The sequence below is a fragment of the Xylocopa sonorina genome, chromosome 1 (assembly GCF_050948175.1).
Source record: "Xylocopa sonorina isolate GNS202 chromosome 1, iyXylSono1_principal, whole genome shotgun sequence".
Classification (NCBI taxonomy): domain Eukaryota; kingdom Metazoa; phylum Arthropoda; class Insecta; order Hymenoptera; family Apidae; genus Xylocopa; species Xylocopa sonorina.
In genome coordinates this window covers 15118468-15137285 of record NC_135193.1, presented here as the reverse complement: position 1 = coordinate 15137285, position 18818 = coordinate 15118468, and the positions used below count along the sequence as shown (strand labels likewise).

At 45.7% G+C, this 18818-nt stretch overlaps 1 protein-coding gene across 6 annotated transcripts in view; it reads left to right on the top strand.

The window, feature by feature from the left end:
• LOC143432562 (gamma-2-syntrophin) overlaps positions 1–18818 on the top strand; it is a 51388-nt gene that overhangs the window by 18790 nt on the left and 13780 nt on the right. For 2 of the 6 annotated variants that reach the window (XM_076909243.1, XM_076909249.1), the window contains 10 exons: positions 1373–1764; positions 6034–6378; positions 9127–9271; positions 10191–10587; positions 10946–11327; positions 11643–11858; positions 13194–13712; positions 14264–14557; positions 15050–15353; positions 16896–17168. In XM_076909243.1, the coding sequence (XP_076765358.1) occupies positions 1373–1764; positions 6034–6378; positions 9127–9271; positions 10191–10587; positions 10946–11327; positions 11643–11858; positions 13194–13712; positions 14264–14557; positions 15050–15353; positions 16896–17168 (3267 nt within the window). The remainder of the gene's footprint in view (positions 1–1372; positions 1765–6033; positions 6379–9126; positions 9272–10190; positions 10588–10945; positions 11328–11642; positions 11859–13193; positions 13713–14263; positions 14558–15049; positions 15354–16895; positions 17169–18818) is intronic. The other 4 variants (XR_013103042.1, XM_076909246.1, XM_076909247.1 and 1 more) reach the window with 4 other exon arrangements.

Sequence of the window (18818 nt, the reverse complement as noted above, 5' to 3'; positions counted from 1 at the left end):
CGCAGTTAGCTCAATATTGGCCTAGAAATTGCCAATATAGCCGCTCGAATGAGACTCGATATTGAACTCCTCGCGTAGGGGCGCGATAACGACTTAGCAGTAGTTTCGTCGCATTCGCGTCGCGATACGATCTACGAGCCACGCGAGCCAGGCGACGAGCTCGACGAAAGCGTTAATTTCGCTTCCCTCGATTAATTCCTGACGAACGTCGAATTACCACGTCCTGGTGAATTCCGTTGGCCTGGTAATTTCCACGTCGCGGGAAATTTCGTTTCTTATTCGTCTCTGCGCGCGGTGGCGACGTTGCCTGGGATGCGTTACGCTTGGAAATTCATGGAGAATCGTGGCGCACGGTGAGATTGCTTGATTTATCGCGCGACGGATGGGCCACCTTATAGGTGGTGCGCGGTGATTATTTATTCTTGAAGATGGAACGGTATAACGTTACGGAAATTGTGCGCGAAATCGACTGCTTGGCTCTGTTAATTGGCTGTCTTCGAGCGTTCGTTATACACGGACGACGAGCAAAGGTGTTGATTCACGTTTCGAAATCGCTTATCGGATTAAAATCGATTATTCGCTAGCTGCGGAAGCATTGAGACTTTACCACTGCAACAAAAAACTGAGCCGACTGAAACTTCAGAAACAGCGTCCAAGGCTCGAGTTCCTTCGTGCCCACTGCGCAGGATAAGATCGACAAAAGGCGAGGAAGCAAAGTCGAATGGAGTAAAAAAGGGTCGTCCTTTACCGGTGACCCCTTTTCCGACCAACGCCACCTCGCTTTCTGTCACGTCTGCTTCTCGTTACTAGCCCTCTCAGCCCTCTCAGCTTTTCCTTTCCCGTGGAATCAAGTTCAGGACGTCTTCTCCCTTTGACCCCGTTGCTCGTTACCCGTCGATCTCGTCGATTCAGATCTATTATTTCATCGAAATTACGAATTAAATACACCCCTCGCGTAACGGGCACATTAACGACCAGGGCGTCGAATAATTTCACAAAAGCGGACAAAGATGTTCCACTCATTAATCATGCTTTACGCGTACCTCTGCTAACTATTAATTTAAAATTCAAATTAGTTCGATAATTAATTGACCGTGATAAATAGAACGTTTGACGGATTGCTGAATGAATCCCCGCTAATGCTTTTCTATCCAACGATTAATACCGCGAGGAACAATCAGATTCGATCATTTGATCAAACGATACATTCCACCCTTCCTCGCGAAAAGAAACAATTAATGTAAATAACTTAATACAGAAAATAAGCGCGACGGTTACTGAACAAATCTCTTCGCCATCCCTAATTTCTCCCAATTAAGACGGGGGGTTACAAGCCACGTCTCATAGGATTTTAGCGTGAACTGCCTTTCAGAGAAGCCACCGAAGCGCGGCGCGATGAAAACCCAGGCGACCCAGACTGAGCTGCCAGCAGTGTTCCGGGGTCGCGTCCCCGTCACCCTCAGTCCGCGAACCATACACCGCGTGAAGATGGTGTCGCAAGGGGCGCAGACGAACGGTCTGCTCAACGGCCGGAAGTTGACCAAGAGCTACTCAGAGGCGGGCCAGCTGGGCACCCCGTTGGGCGGCGTTCAGGCTGGCGCAGCTGGCAAGGACGAGCAGGATCTCCACGAGCCGCTTCACAGAACGCAGAGCGAGGAACCGCCAAAGTCACCGTTCCTCGTGCACACGCCGCCACCTTTGGTACCAGCCGTCGAAGGGCCGCTGACCAACGGGGACATCGAACCAGAGCCTGTCGCGGTCGCTGTAAGTGTTCTCCACGGTTGTTGTCGCTCGATGTGACTTGGCGCTGGTAGTTTTCTACGGTATTCTCTCGATGTTCAATTTTTGTAAGGAGTATTCTCGATGGACCATTATGTCGATCGTTTTCTGTCTGCTACGCTGTTACTTGCATGACTAGCTGTCTCGATTTACCTTTAACGAACGGGAGTCAGGTTCATCGTGCATTTATCGACAGCCGCTGCAGAATTCTGGTAACTTAATAAACCGGTTTACCGGATCCAAATTAGCTTCTGCCGTTAATTATTATTCACTTGTTCGCCGAGTAATTCCGCGGGAAATTGGAATAACTCGCGAGTGAATTGTTACATTATTATTGTAAAACTAACGGTGGTCGTGTCTTTCTAAACGCGAGATCGTTTCTGGGGTCATCGTAGCGCCACGGTTTTTAATAAGCACCAAGTAGAATTTATTTAATCCGACTAAATAATCGCGTCACGCGAGAGATTTCGTCGTGCTTAAGTTTGATATAATCCTCGAACCGGAAGAACGAAAGAGGATTTGGTAGACCGTGGAAAAGTGTGAAATGTTAAAAACTGTGCTCTCTGAATTCATTAATATTGCAGTAGATGGAACAGGAAGCGTAACAAATAGCAGCTGAAATATTACTGACAACTAAAATTGACAGTTTCGCAATATTCCCTTCCGTTGATTCTAATGCAATCTGTCTTTGCGTTCAGTTTGTTCGTACTGTTCTCTTTTAAACATTTCCACCCTCTCTCTCTTTCTTTTGATATAGATATTGAAGTAAAATAATGTTTACGAATATTGAGTTTCGTTGCAATAGATTCTACAAAAGCAGAATTAACTTTGGCAATCAGAACTCGACGATGTTCACTGAAATTACATTCAGTTAGAATCTTGTAGCGCATCTACCGAGGAGCTGCAAAAGCACGTCGAATTACGTAAACGCGCGAACTTAATCGTCAATTTCTACGCGAATTTCTTAAAATAAATCGGTACAAGATCGATGCATGGTGCAAATAGATGAACCAGAAATTCGAAAGTGCCACGAAAGTCAATCGCCCGAAATTTTGCGTTCTAATCAGTCTCGCGGTTAATTCGCCGCTGAATTCTATCGATTTCGTAAGCCACCGCGATTCAATTAACCAGTTAAACGCCGAGGACGCGTCAGCGCAACGTGTCCCAGCCTCAACGCGAGGCAGATGTGGCGCGACGCGGGACGAACTGTATAACTTAATCGCTCTGATTACTTCCGCTGTTCATCGACCAATTTCGCGTTACTTTGCTCGCGAAAATCCCTCGCGAACTCGACCATCTCCACCCTCGCGGATAACAAATACCCTCGAAGCACTCGCTAAGAACCAACGTTTTCCCAGCTTCGATGGGAAACTTCCGTCTCGTATGCATGCGTCTCTGACTCCTAGTCGATGTCAACTATCTAAACTGCATGCAACGCATCGGGAAAGCACGTCGACGGCCCTGGTTCTCCTACGAGAGGACACCACCCCCTCTAAAAAGTAGTCAAGGGTTACACACGAAACAGCATCGACGGGCTGGCGATAGAATTATCCTTGAGAAACGCTTCAGAAGTCGCCAGCCACTCGTCACGTCCATCGATCGACGCTTTGCCAGGCAAAGTGCACGGCACGAGTCCCTTTGACGACGAAGTAATCATACAGGGCACAACTATCGACAGGACTCGCGTGGAATATCGCGTGGACACAGCTCTGCAGGCTATCCCAGTCGAATCGCATCGATTCTGCTACTTGGAGAACGGGCACCGCTTGAAAGGGTTCGCCATCGTGATGCTCGAATCGTTATACGCGCTCTTGATACCTTTCCCTCTCTCTCCTTCTGTCTCTTGGTCCCCCACTTTGTTCCGAATCCGCTGGAGAAGATATTACGGATTCCAATTTCGAGGCTGGTTAAGGAGCCACGTTCGAAAATCTACCGGATTATTCCTGGTCGCGTGGTCCTCTCCAGGATCAAACGCGTCCTCGCTGGCACTCCGTTCGATTCAATTTCGCGTATGAAATTTCACCGCTGTCATTGTGCCGGGTACTAGATATCGATTAGCTGGTCCACGATTCGGCTTTCCGGCTGCTTTTCTGCGCTGCCAACCTCGGGCAGCCTCGTTTAAAGACTTGTGCAGTGTTCGTCGAGTTTTTTTATACCGTTAAATTGAAAGCAAGGGATACAGTAGAATAGCTCAACGATTATCGACACATCGATCGCGTTTTGTGCGTCTATTTAATAATTGATACAGATGTCTGGTCGTTTTGTTGTATCGATTCGTTAATAGCTGCGACAATATTCGTACAGGTACACAATTATCGCAATTAATTCCGAAGAACAATGTCAAAGCTCGTTGCGAAGCGAGCTTTAAAGATTTCATTTAAACGCGGTGATTTAATGTAAACCGGTGAAACGCGAACACGAATGCAAATTTTATGCAATTTTCAAGCCAGCCTTCGCGTCTGATCGCGCGTAAAGAGTAACACGTCGCGATAAAATGAAGTATATAGTCCTCGATAATTGCAAGGTAAATAAGAGTTATTATCGCGTTTGATCCGAATCCCTCGCGATCGAAGCTGTGCTCTTAACCTTGTGCGGTGTCAACGCGACGGATGAAATAGTTTCTGAATTAATTAATCCATTTCGCGAGGCTGTTTCGCGTGAATTATCGTCGCGCGTCCCTGCAGGGTGGTGCCCGTCGATTGCGCTCTGTTAACAGCAAGGTCGCGGAAGAATCGAATTTTGCCACCTAATTTATGACCGGACTGCAACGACGACGCGATCGAATCGCCCGCTGGGTGACAAAACACTCGCAGTGGAGAAGCAAAAACGCGTCGGTGAAGTGTAATTAAAGGACACGCGTCGTTACGGATATTAATGTATTGATCGATGCACCAACACACCCCATCCCCCTCGTCCACGTCCCGTGTCGTTTCGCGTTCCGCCTTGTTTCGTCAACAGTGAAACACACCTCCCTCGTTTCTGTCATTTTTCGATTACGTAAACGGTTTTAATTAACACGCTGCACGCAAGAACCGCGCACGGTCTAATTATTTCCAGCGGTATTGTGCCACGCTGCGCGGTGGATATCTTCTGAATATTTTAATGACACTTTTCGTGCAACCTGCCACGATTCCTTGCTTACTTTAATCGACGAGAAACCTCAAAAAATGACATGGACCACGAATTAATATTTATCCAGATTATAGGTTCCTTCGCCAAGTTAACACGTCTCCAAAAACTTCTTTATTTCCATCAGGATACACGGAATAAAATTTCTGCAATTCGTTACTTACTTTAATCGACGAGAAACCTCAAAAAATGACATGGACCACGAATTAATATTTATCCAGATTATAGGTTCCTTCGCCAAGTTAACACGTCTCCAAAAACTTCTTTATTTCGATCAGGATACACGGAATAAAATTTCTGCAATTCGTTACTTACTTTAATTCACGCGTAACTTCAAAAAATTACATGGACCACGAATCAATATTTATCCCGATTATAGGTTCCTTCACGAAGTTAATACGTCTCCAAAAACTTCTTTATTTCCATCAGGATACACGGAATAAAATTTCTGCAATTCGTTACTTACTTTAATCGACGAGAAACCTCAAAAAATGACATGGACCACGAATTAATATTTATCCAGATTATAGGTTCCTTCGCCAAGTTAACACGTCTCCAAAAACTTCTTTATTTCGATCAGGATACACGGAATAAAATTTCTGCAATTCGTTACTTACTTTAATTCACGCGTAACTTCAAAAAATTACATGGACCACGAATCAATATTTATCCCGATTATAGGTTCCTTCACGAAGTTAATACGTCTCCAAAAACTTCTTTATTTCCATCAGGATACACGGAATAAAATTTCTGCAACTCGTTACTTACTTTAATTCACGCGTAACTTCAAAAAATTACATGGACCACGAATCAATATTTATCCAGATTATAGGTTCCTTCACCAAGTTAACACGTCTCCAAAAGCTTCTTTATTCCCGTCAGGATACACGGAATAAAATTTCTGCAACTCGTTACTTACTTTAATTCACGCGTAACTTCAAAAAATTACATGGACCACGAATCAATATTTATCCAGATTATAGGTTCCTTCACCAAGTTAACACGTCTCCAAAAGCTTCTTTATTCCCGTCAGGATACACGGAATAAAATGTTCATACAGTTAATTACAGTTAATTACAAAGAGACGCGTAGGTGCGTAACTACACGTGAAAATATTAAACTCAGCAGCCTCAAGATCAACGAAGATCCTTCGACATGGACGACCAAGAGATCCTCATAGACTTTAAGCCAGCGCCCGTCTCGCCGGACGCCCGCGCACTCCTGAACCGGATGTCCCAGACGACGCGGCGGTTCCTGCCGCTGCAGAAGACGCTCTCAGACGGGGAAATCCGCGTGGAGAGACGCGAGCTAATCGGCGAGGCTGGCGAGCCGAGTTACCCTCACACGTGCAGGAGGAACTATCAGGACCCATGGGGCAGGACCGTCAGAGCACCCGTCCAATTCTCCTCGACTCCCGAGGACCTGTCCTTGCTCAGGGTCGCCTCGCCCCAGGAGGATCATCCAGAAGAGGTAACTGCCATTGATCCGCGCCAAAACGATCCCTCGAGCTGTTTAACCTGGTAATAACGCGACGAGTCTCTCTTCTCCTCTCCGCTCCTCTCCGCCCTTATTTGTCGCAGCATTTAATCGTCAGACGAAACTAGAGCTTTATGAGAATTCTACTGTACTTTGTGTACGTTGTGAAAGGATCATTTGGAATTGTATGGTACATTGTTGATTACTGGAAAGTCATTTTTGTTGGTTAGACTTTTTTTTCGTTCGTTTGGGATAGATTGGTATAGGTTTGGTTTCTGTAGAGGGGAGGGGGCTTGGAATTGTATCAGAGAACGAAGAGCTTTGATTATTAATAACAGAACTAATGGACGATTTACTTTTATCTCAAGGGGATTACGTCCATAGGACAGCTGGTTTAAAGTGAAACGTGGAATTCGTAATTCTTCATTTGTACAGGATCGATAGAACGGCGGCTTTGCTTTCTTTTTATAGCTTCGTGTCGTTTTATTAGAGATTTAAGTTCTTCTAAATAACTTGCATCGAAGGGACAGCAAATTCTGAGAGGAATTGTAGCTGTTGATATATTTATGATACAAGGCGCCAAGCAAGAATTGTAAATGTAAACGAGTCTTCTAAAATTGATACCAATTTTGATGCTAATCTAAAAAAAGGTCGAGCAAACTTTAATTCTTGTATAACGTCAAGTTGAATGCGAACTCATCCATCAATGCGGAATCGTTTCTTAAAATTTTCATAAACGTCGCATTCGAGGAGTTTCATCAGCGTTCACGTATCAAATGCATTCCTTCCAATACGTTCGTACTATTTTGCATAGAAACACAACGTATCGCGAGACGCCGAGATTGCTGCTACAGAAGCACTTTAAATCGCTGACTCGGTTCAATCTACGTCGAAATCCTCCAATCTCTATCCATCAAACTTTTCAAATCACTCTTTACACCGTGAATTGATACGCGACGTCACCCTTCGTCCTCCATCGACTCCCGATTTGCCCGGTTACTTTTATTTCAAGATTGATGAACGTTTCAATTATTAACGCGCAGAACGCTTCCAATACCCCATTTCGAAATTCGTCCAAATTCAGAACGAAAGACGGAACAATGATTCGTTGCGATGTTATAGAAAATTTATCCGTATAATTTCAGTGTACAAATCGCGTAACAACTACCTCGCGTCACTCTATGTCTGGGCTCATTTTAGGGGATCGCGTTATTACGATTGTTTTTCACTTAGACGAATAAATATTTGATTTTCGACGGGAGTGCGCGTTTGAAATCAGAACGGACAAAAGTTTGCACTCGTAATTGAATTAAATCTCGGTGCGGAAGTTTTTCCGAATTTTTCTGACCTCCATTTTCGAGCTGGAACGGAAGTTTAGGTTAACATCGCGCGCAATGCATCCTTAAGCACCTCTCAAACTTTTTATCGCGTTAATTGTTTAAGTTTCACGTGTGTGCTGCACGAAATTTGCGCACACCGATTGTTTGCTCGCTGTCGATTTTCGGTACGAGTTGTCCATCAGTTTCGCTTACAGGTCTTTTTTTTTCAATTAAAATTCATGTCACTTCACGGATTGCATTGTAAATACTTTCCGTGGACAATTGTTTCACTCATAAATCTTGCGCAACTTTTATTATCTTCGATTATTTTTACGACAAGAATTTTTATAACATCATTCGAAGTGCTCTTCCATCGTGCACTTGGCTGAAATATCGCAGAACTAATTAAAAGTTCTGAAAGAATCCGCTGCTCTGTGCAAGGTGCTTGAATTTTAATTGATCACGCTCCGGGAACGTATTCTCCGGCAAAAAGTTATCCTAATTAACGAAAATTACAAGCTTCTCCTACTCGATAAAAGCAACGAAGATTTCTGCAGTTCTGTTACAGTTACGATAATAACGGTTATTTTTCTACTTATTTGCGAGAGCGAGAAAACGGATGGAATTGGTACAGCGAATCGTAAATGCGGGATTCTAGCGCAAAACATCCTCAATAATTGTACACAGAAGGACTTAGAACGGTTTGCACAGACTAAATCCGATAAATGTTGCAATTCCACCCTCGCTGTCATGTTTATTCGCTATCTAACGTATTTATCTTATCGTTTACACGGCTGCCTCTATATTTGCCTTTCTCCTCTCTACGTGTAACGGGAGGCACCTTCTTTTATCGAGCGTGCACGGTCAAGCACGTTTCACTTTCTTTTTGCGATGCTTCCAATTTAGGGGTGAATGGGAAATCAATAATAAACTCGATGGTTACACAGGCTTCCCTTTCATCGTTCGCCATTACCAAAATTGAATTTTTATCGGATTTCGTATCTGAAAAAACACCTGAAATCGTCGAGTAAGAAGCGGAGTTTACGATCCCTGTAGAAGGTGTTTACTTTATTTTAAAAAAACATTTCACTTGATAATTATCACTCGACTCGTTGTCCTCGATCGTCGAAATCTGAAAAAAGTGCAGGCGAACGTCTCGTTTTGCCGGAAGGCTACTCACTGGGCCCATCGCTGTCCTTTCTCTCTCTCTCTCTCCCTCTCTTTCCCTCCGAACGACTTTCGAGCTTCGAAACTCGGGGAGACCAGAAATCGATAACCGTCACGAAGTCCTCTTTTCCTCTTTGCGAAACTCTGAACCGTGTAGGGGGGAAAAAAAATCGTTCGACCGAGAACCCCTTTCTCGGTGCTGCCCCGTTACGAGGTTATTTCTCGTCACGTGCATACAGGACGCGTATCGTTGCAGGAGTTCCACGAGAATCTGATCCGTCGGGGGCTTTTCCGCAAGAGGAGCGTGTCGTTGGAGGACGGCGTGCAAGGCTTAGCGGCGGACGATTTTATGCTACCAAGATCGCTGCCAACCTCACCCACATCGCCCACCGCGGTATCAGGTACGACACAATACGTACGAGGGACTAACGATCGCGCCAGTGCGTGTCATCGACGACTGAGAAAAAAAGAGAGAGAAAAAAAAAGTAACGAAAGCGACCAGTTTTTACGAGCAGTTGGCGAAAATTCTCGGAAAATCGAATAGTTCGTTTTTATTCGTTCTCTGTTCAGCTCGTGTCCAATTTCAAAGTTCCACCATCGCGTCCGTTCGAGCCCCTGTCAAATCTCTCGCGTTATTCACATCGCTAGTGGCAACCGTTTCGAGTATCGAGCTTAAGGTGAGAATATGGGTCAGTGGTCCGGGCAGCAGGACAAATCGCGTAGGAAATAAAGGATTCCGATTGAACCCTTGATCCAATAACACCCTCGCTCTAACTTATTCCCTTCTGGAATATTTAGCTGCAGGATTACGTTACGTTCGCGTGGCGATATCGTAGCCTGGAAGGAAAACGTCTAATTGCGATCCCGTGTTCATACCACGAGAGTTTATAACCGCGGGTACGAATCTGATGAAAAAATTTCAATATTCCGCGCGCGATCGTTCCTCTTCGAATTTAATTTCTCGAATCCCTCGGCGCTCTAACATCGTGGCCAGGCTAGGCTGAGGATATATGGCGGTCGGCTAATTGCGAGTAGATTCAGCTAGGCGCGGTTCCTGGTCGACCACTCTCCTGCGGATAGCCAGCCTAGCTGAATCTACTTAGAATTAGTCGGATGGCCGTGCACAGCAGCCTTTGTCCTGCTCTGCAAGATCATGCGCGTAGAATATAGCCGTTGGTATATTTTTCAATTCCAATTAGCGATCAATCTGCGAACTAGCAGAACAATGGTTGAAGTGCTCTCGAAATTTCATGTGCATCGCAGCACGACGATGATCGATTCGACGTGGAGTAACTCGACTGTTTCAAATGTTTTTTTCAGCGCCACGAAGAATTTTACAAAGTCCAAAGGACTACGCGTCGCCGTCACGCATACTGCGACAAACCGGACAAGTTTGCCCGATAGTTTTCAGCCCGGGAATCGGGATCTCCGGCATGATCACGTCCCCGTTCGCATCGAGCGACTCGTTAACGAACGACGTCACGAGGGACCACAGCGACGGGATCTGGAACGAGTCGCAGGCGACGGTTCTCCAAGCGGACTCGTTAGCGCTTCTGACACCGTCCTCAAGGAGGAGGCACCTGCTGCTCCTTCAGCACCAGCAACGCTCCTCGATGGACACGGAGGCGCTCGACATCGAGGAGACGATGGAGTCGCGACCATCCAGTCCGAGGATGCGTCTCGAGCCCTCGGCGCCCATTCAGCCGTTGACGCCAAGGTAACGAACCAGTGTCTCGCTTTGTAAATCCATCGACTATGGGTAGAGGAATGCATCCAGGCTCGCGTTTCGATCGATTCCATTTCCGTGCTGATATTTCCTAGAGACGACAATAATAGTAGTCTTTGAAATCTCGACGAAAAGAGGAAGCAATACAGAAAACCTAGAAAGCATCGCGTATCTTAGCGAAAGAAGGAGAAAAGAAATAGTCGAAGCTCCAGATACATTCTGCTACCTCTGTTGACTGAATAAAAGGCACCAGTTCATCCGCAGCACCACATCGTTCGATCGAATCACCCATCGAACGCCAGCCAGTGGTAGAGACACCCGTTGCTAAAGTTTGTAGCGATTTTTAAAGGCAATTACTTCTCAGCGTCGAATCGTCCGTGACGCCGATGAACGGCAGACCGCGGGGGTTGTTCCGTCGGCCAAGCCCAGCGCCGCCCCTCTCGCAGCCGCAATCGCAATCGTCGAGCGAGTTCGGGCTGAGCTTCACCAGGACCGATTCCGGCGGCCGCACCAACACAGACTTGTCCGAAACCTCGACCACCGAGGATTACGTCACTGCCAACACCTCCACCGAGACTGGGACCACTACAGGCACATCCGCAACGACCAGTTCCTGGTCGAGGCCCCCGCAGACCTCGAGCGCAGCGGCCTCGGCCTCGGCGACAGCCACTGCCGCGGAGGGAAGCTCCTTCGAGAGCGCCAGCTCGATTTACAGCCTGGCTCGCAGCGAGGTGAGCGATTTGCACGCATTTTCCTTTGCGTGCAACTCTGTCAGAACTCTATTGACGTATAATTCCCTGCCATTGTACACGTTGAACTTTTCACTCGTAGAACGAGCGAAAAGACAATCGAGTTGGTATCGTTTCGTTCTGTTCTTCTTTTTCTCTTCAAATCTCTCCGTTCTTCTCGTTAATTATTCTCGTAATTACGATAGTTATACGATAGTTTGATTGAAGCTGATTCGATAGATGTAAGGGTAGCGATAGGAGAGTAAGAGTGTAGAGCATAGAGTGCGAAGTTCGAAATTCCGCGGTGTGTCCTGCCAGGCTGTTGTTGAAGAGCCCTGCAGCCCGCCACCGATATTGGAGGAAACGGAACTTCCATTTGGATTAGAGGTACCACCGTCGCCGGCTAGGTCCACCAGCAGCAGCAGCTCGGGTAGTTACGACCTGAAAGACGCCATGACAGATCCGGGTCAGGAGCCCGAGCAACAGACTGCACCCCCAAGCGGACACACCTCCGAAACGGAACTGGATCGTGACGTAAGACGACAATTAAGCTAATTCCTATTAGACCGTCGATCGTGCTTCCCCGCGACGCCCACACTCTCGTTCTCGCGCCGCGCGGGGATCGAAACGCGTGTAGTGCTTTCTGCGAGCTGCTTTGTTAGATTTCTGTGTATGGGATGGTAACGCGTGGGCTGCATGTGGCCGTCGATGTTGCTGTTTAATGCTGGCAAAATATTTTTCACCTGACTTTATCATCGGATATCGAATATCTCGCACGCGGATATGTGTGTTAGGTAGGACGAACGCATCAGAGGAGATATTTTAAGCTGCTTGTATGATTCAATTATTTTTAGTGGACATGACAGGTCAATATAATGGCACATGTGATGTACGTTTGGACGTTTGTAGATGTTCGTGTGCTAATACATCGAAACAGGTGACGAGAGGGAGAGAAAGAGGGAGAATTTCATATTCTTTTTTCTTCTCTCCTTAAACGGTATATCACTGAGTTGTCAGAGATTTCGCAATGTTGAATTTCGTTAATGGCTTTGCATTAGTCTCGCCCCAGTTGAGTTATGACCCGTTGCCGGGTAAACGTGAATTTTAATCGAATACTTGAACGCGTTTAATTTGTTCGCATCCATTGCAATTTGTATAATATCGAGTGGCTATCAAGTTTCTATTCTGTCTCTAATTGCGAGAAAAATGACAAGTATCGCGCGCGCAGGGAAATTGCCATTTTTATTCGTTCTTGAAATCCGGCTCGAAGCAACGCGAGGCACACTTATCACTGCCAGCGAAATAGAATTCTAAATCTCGATACTCAAACTTTATTAGTAATTGAAGGGCTTAGAGCGGACGTGGCCAACTGCGGCCTCTGCAGGTTGAATATTCAGCGCGAACGGGTAGTAAAGATGCTGTAGTGTGCGTTACAAGCCTCTACATCCAACTTCCATGGGACCACTAATCTTTATGTAGGTACTGTGTACGGCACGGGGCTTATAAACATAGCCAGCATTTGTATCAATTAGAAGGGCCGCCACTTTCGAAGATAAATCATTCTTGTCGTACGAATTACATTCTTTATGTAAATCGTGCGATTTAACCGTGCGAAAAATGTCTGATACATTCGAATCGAGAAACAAGTAGTTCACAAAGTAGAGAAATTTACCAGGTCCCAAATTCTAGTTAACTATTCCGAATTACGCGACGAGGATAATATTATATACCTTTTTTTCTTTTTAAAGCACTTCAAACTTTTAATAAGAAACCTCAACTTTTAACATAGTCATCGCATCTTCTAATTCTTTCAATATCAACTAAGTAAATAGTAACGTTAACAAGTTTTTCCTTCCCATTCGCTTTCAGGAAGGTCACCGCTCCTCTTCAGGCGGCTACGCGGAGTCTCCGCCGGATCTGCGCGGCTGGACCGAGGAGGAACGTCGCAGACGCAGGAAGACCTTCACCCTGGACTTCCTGGGCAGCACTGGCGACATCGAACGCAGCCCAGAGCACTACGGGGACGCCATGGACGTCAGCCCCACGCCTAGCCATCGTCATCGGCCGAGGGTGAAGTCGACGAGCGCTCGAAGCCCTCACAGGAACAACAGGAAACGCGAGACTGTTCAGCAGGCGGTGCAAGCGCAGCAAGCGCAGCAACAGATCACTAGAAGCCCTCAGAAGGAGGATTGGCGAGTCGAGCAAGTTGAGGACGGCGGCCACGTGCCCACGTCCGACGACTCCAGCTGCAGCCACCATTACTACATGCATCATCATCATCATCATCACGTGCATCGAGAGGGTGCAGACACCAGGCACAGAAGGACGAGGGAGAGTCCTAGGAGGAAGACCACTGGCTACGTTTCAGCTAGGAGGAGGAGCAACGAGGTAATGGATATTGAAAAAGTTGTGCTACGATATTTATTTATTCATAGTGCCATCAAATTAGTCGAAGTTCAGAAGCGTCATTCGATTTTCCGTTTAACGATCGTAAATTTGTATCTTTTTTTTTTTTTAAAAATCTCTTCATTTTTTTAAACGCATCGAACTCAATATGAAATGCACAGTGCAACGGGAACAGTATCGGAGGCATCGAAACGCATCGCATATGTATGCGCCCGTATTGATACACGAATCGAAATTCATGTATGCACAGCGGACAATTTCGCGGGTATATCGCGGATACAACTTTGCAAATATAATTTAATTTAAAATAGACGTCGTTTGACGCAAAGTCGCGATTGTGAATGGAGAACCTTTAAAACTGTCGACCAATTATCAACGCGAGGCCACGGAGGGCGGCGTGAAATGAGATTGCACGTAAAATTGGGGCTGCGCGAATGAGGCTCGAGCGGTGGGGCATAAATTCGACGATAATTCAGAACGCGAGCCGATATTGGCACCGCGCGAGGGCCCTGTATTCCCCTTTTCCCATTTAGGACAAGAACGCGGCCATAACAGGCAGCTTGCCACGTAGAAGATCCCGCGCAGCGGACGACATAATGTGTTCGAGGCTGAGCCCAGGCCGTTATCAACGGAGCCCAGGGCACAACGGGCAACGTGCGGTGATCGTCGAGTCGCAGAGCCCCGAGGCAAGATTAAAGGCTCTTTCAGCGGAATCGTTGAGGTCCGTCAGTCCAGGGAGCGACAGCGTTTTCTACAGCGAGGGCGCGGACCACTACCTCGCCATTAGCGCCCTCGACGCCCACCATTGCCACCATTGCGGGCGAGAGGTAAATTATTTGCTGTTTATCACGCTCCTCCTCTGAAAGGAAGGAAGTTCGAAGGCATGATGCGACGAGGACGTACCTTTGTTCCCGATTCGGACACTTGGACGCATCCACGTAGTGCACAGAGTACAATAGACGAAGTCTGTAGTTCATAGTGTAGTTAGCTGCTGCTTGAGTCTTGAATTTCTTCCTTTCCTCCTACTTGTTTCGTTCGGTGGTTAATACATAGATTCAGTCTCTCAAGTACCATTTATAAATTCAACAGGGTGCAAAATCTGTCTCGCTATTTAGAAACAAAAAATAGACTCTCCATATTACTACATATACAACGTTCCACGATGCTTATCTCTTTCTCTTCTATTTTGAAACAAACCACCAAGAAAAGAAAAAAAAAAAAAAGAAAAGAATCAACGTCGAATCGATCTGTCTCTCTATCTGTCGGTCTATCTACCTCTTTTCTCTATCGTGCGTGCCGTCGTGTTCCTCCACCCCGAGGTCTCGGAAGAGATCGTTCGACCGCCAGCAGGTTTCGCGGACTCCCCGGACGGGCACAGGACCGCCGCGTCGAAGCACGTGTCAGGCCAACGGCTGTACAAGAAGTTCGACAAGAGGTACCGATCGGAGGATCGAGGCGACAGAAGGCATCGACGCAGCAGCGCTGGCAGATCGGACGTCCGCGCGAAGTCTGAGGAGAGGGTGGCCTCGAGGCGCGGCAGCAGGGGTTCCATCGACGAAACCGCCGCTGGAAGGAAGAGGCTGCACGCCAGGAGCACGGACGTCAGCCTGGAGATCCTTACCGGTTGGTATGCTTTGTAACGCGTTACGCGTTCGACCATTCCTGCGAGACATTTTCGTCGCAAACCCCTTTGCTATTCGAAACGTTTCGAGAGTGATTTTAATCGGCTGAGGATGGTGTGCTCGAGTGTAGAGGGTTTAAGGGTGAAATTTTTGGAAATATTGCGGGATTATTGACGGTCGAATGGATAAGGAAATGTGTTCGGAGGATTCTAGAAAGACAGAAGGAGATTCTGTATCGGGGATGGTCGAAGTTTAGGATTAGGAGTTGGGCAATATATCGTGCTATGAGATTAATGGGAAAGAAATCTGTGGCGAGATACGGATCAGAGTTTCGTGTGTTCAGAACAGATCTTAAGACTTAGCTCGTATTTTGTGATATAACTGCCTGGAGTCTTATATTTTTATTAGACTACCCTGTTGATTTATAGGGAATATTTTTTTTTTTTTTTGCCATTCTGAATCAGAAGTACGTACAAGTGAAAACCCATTTGTGCAAATGTTAGATGAATGTACATTGCTCTTTATGAATATCTTATAAGACGGTTTAAAAGGAATATTCGTTTGTATCGTGTTTACAGTGTTTCTAGTTCGGTGGCATCGTAATTTTGTTAAAGAATTCCGTGGCGTACGTCGTAAAGATGAGGTTTAGAAAATATCGGGGCGCAAACTTTATTAACTGCTTCCATATCCACGAAGAAGAAACGCGTTCTGCGGAAAAATGAACGCACCAAGTATCGCGCGGAACGAGTATAATAAAGGCAGACGTGTATCGCTCTTGTACAAAGTTACGTAATGAAATGCGAGTTAAAAAAATGGTAGTGAACACGGCGGCGTTCATTAATTAAAAAAGTTGGCCCCGGTTCCCCGGTACCATTTATCTTCCCTAGCGGTGATTAGTTGTTCCGCTGTTTGTTAAGATCCGATAAATTCCCGTAGAAAACTAAGGGAAGAAAGTATTCTTAATTCGTTTAATAGGTTTATTTAATTTACTCGCTCCTGAGATTACGTGCCAAATGAAATCACCGTCCTCCCATTAATATCCTCGAGCGAACATTGAAAAATCAGACTAGAACGTTGATGGAATCAGCTAAAATAATTTACCATTTGACGAATCTTCGTCGAATATCATTTTTTTTAAATCAAATCTCGTTAGAAATGTCTGATCAAATTTAATACTGAGATATGTTTATCAAAAAAGAATCGCTGTCTGAATCGAAACTTGTCAAAGGTATCCTGTCTCAAAGACAGCGAAGCTTTTCAAAATGTATTCCGTCGAACATTGAAAAATCAGACTAGAACGTTGGAAGAATCAGCTAAAATAATTTACCATTTGACGAATCTTCGTCGAATATCATTTTTTTTAAATCAAATCTCGTTAGAAATGTCTGATCAAATTTAATACTGAGATATGTTTATCAAAAAAGAATCGCTGTCTGAATCGAAACTTGTCAAAGGTATCCTGTCTCAAAGACAGCGAAGCTTTTCAAAATGTATCCCGTCGAAAGTCCCCTGGCTAAGTCGTTGTACGAACGTGTGATACCAGGTCGAGAGGACGAGGACACCTACGTGGAGCCGTACACGAGCAGCGAGTGGATTTACATCGGCGACCTCGAGGAGAGCCATGTGTGGAAGAGGCCGGAGAGCCGTGACGGCGACGACGAGGTACCAGAAAGCGTTGTCAAAGAGAGGAGGAGCTCTCAGGAATCGACGGAGAGCGAGAGGAACTTTAGGAAAAAGTACCAGGCGACGACGCAGAGGATAGTGCACCGGAAGATCAGCGGGGAAATGTATAAGAGGATACAGACCAAGTGTTTCGGTGAGTCGCTGGACACTGTCTTCCTCTGTTGTACTTTCCAGGACTCCGTGGCCGGCTCCAACAATATAAATTAGTAAACTTTTACTGCGAGCTGCTGGCCAATTCGTTTTATCGTTATTTATGATAGCTGCAGTCTGGGCTCTGGCTGCGTACTTTTAGGTTCATCGTTTAATACTTGCAGCGGCGAGGGAGAGTTCGAAAAGTTTCGCGTGGCTGGCGCGTCTGAAATTTTAAATACGTCTACGCGTTATCAATCCACGATTTCTTGCGGTTTACTTTGGGAAGGATGATTATATTTAGCGTGCGGTTATTTCTGCCTATTAATTTCTACCGGATATCAGAAATAACCGATCTTGAATAGAACGTTCTTGACTCGTCCGAGCAGCCTCGACACACCGTGCGATATATGCTCTAACGTAAAGGTTATCCTTCTAAATATACAGAAATATTTACAATGAAGGTTGTAATCAAGGCTGAGATCGATCGTTTTATAATTTACCGTACACAATGCCTGTTTATAACGGTGTGCGATGTAATTTTAGTAACGCATCGTACGAGGGAACACCGCGTGTGTAAAACACGATTATTTATCGCGGCGATTTTAAATCGAAGAAATCGAATCGATCATCGAAATGTTTTCAGTTATTTTCACCCAGACAGCCTAAACGGTTTAAGTCCGGTTTCATCGTTTCCGATGGACGTTCAATTATATTTGAAAAAACGTTCCGTAACGAGAGAATCAATCTTGAGGGCAATTTATAACCACCTGTCGATATGAACTGTTATAATTCACGAGACATCGGGAAATAAATAACGCTACTTATGAATGATTGACAGAGTTTCAGTAATTAATGGCTGTCAGGGGAGGTAGACAGAGCGTTTCGAGTGATTCGTTTAAAATAAATTCGACGCTGCTCAAGTGCCGCGTCGATCATTCGAAAACAGGAATCATCGATTTAAATACATCCCACTTAATGCACTATATTTAGTAATAGTGACGCCCGCGATCGAGAATACATGGAACTGATTGCTCTTTACTTGAAATCTCGAGTTCCTCCATCGATGACCGCCCAATACATGGCATTCTGATATAAAAAAAACTGTTCACCACCGTTTAATATCGCCGTGCAATTGTTCGAATCGGTTCTCGATAACGAAACAGGCAGTTAATCAACCGTAAAATACAAATTTCTCAATTTACGGGAAATTTCAATGTGTAATGGCATTACTGTCGCGCGCGATCGATTAATACGGTAAATTGCAAATTCAAACGACAATATTTGATCGAGACGGGGATATTCTGCCACGATAATTCGAAAACGATTAAGAATAATCGCGAACGATTAAAGCAGGCTCGCTCGTTCGAGCGAATACGTACCCAGGCTGCATATGGTGGCTAGCTCGAGGAACCAGAAGACCTCGTGCGCGTCGAATCGAGATCACGAAAGTATATACAAACCGAGCGTACACGGCGAGGCGCAGAAATTCCGTCCTCGTCCGTCTATCGAGGACAGGAAGAGGGAGAGGCTGGTGTAACTAAAATTTAACTCCACCGCGAGGCAACGCATCGCGAAAGAATGCCTCGAAACGGACCAAGATCGGACGCAGAGATCGCTCGCGTATCGACGGGGCTGTGACGGCTCGTTGAGA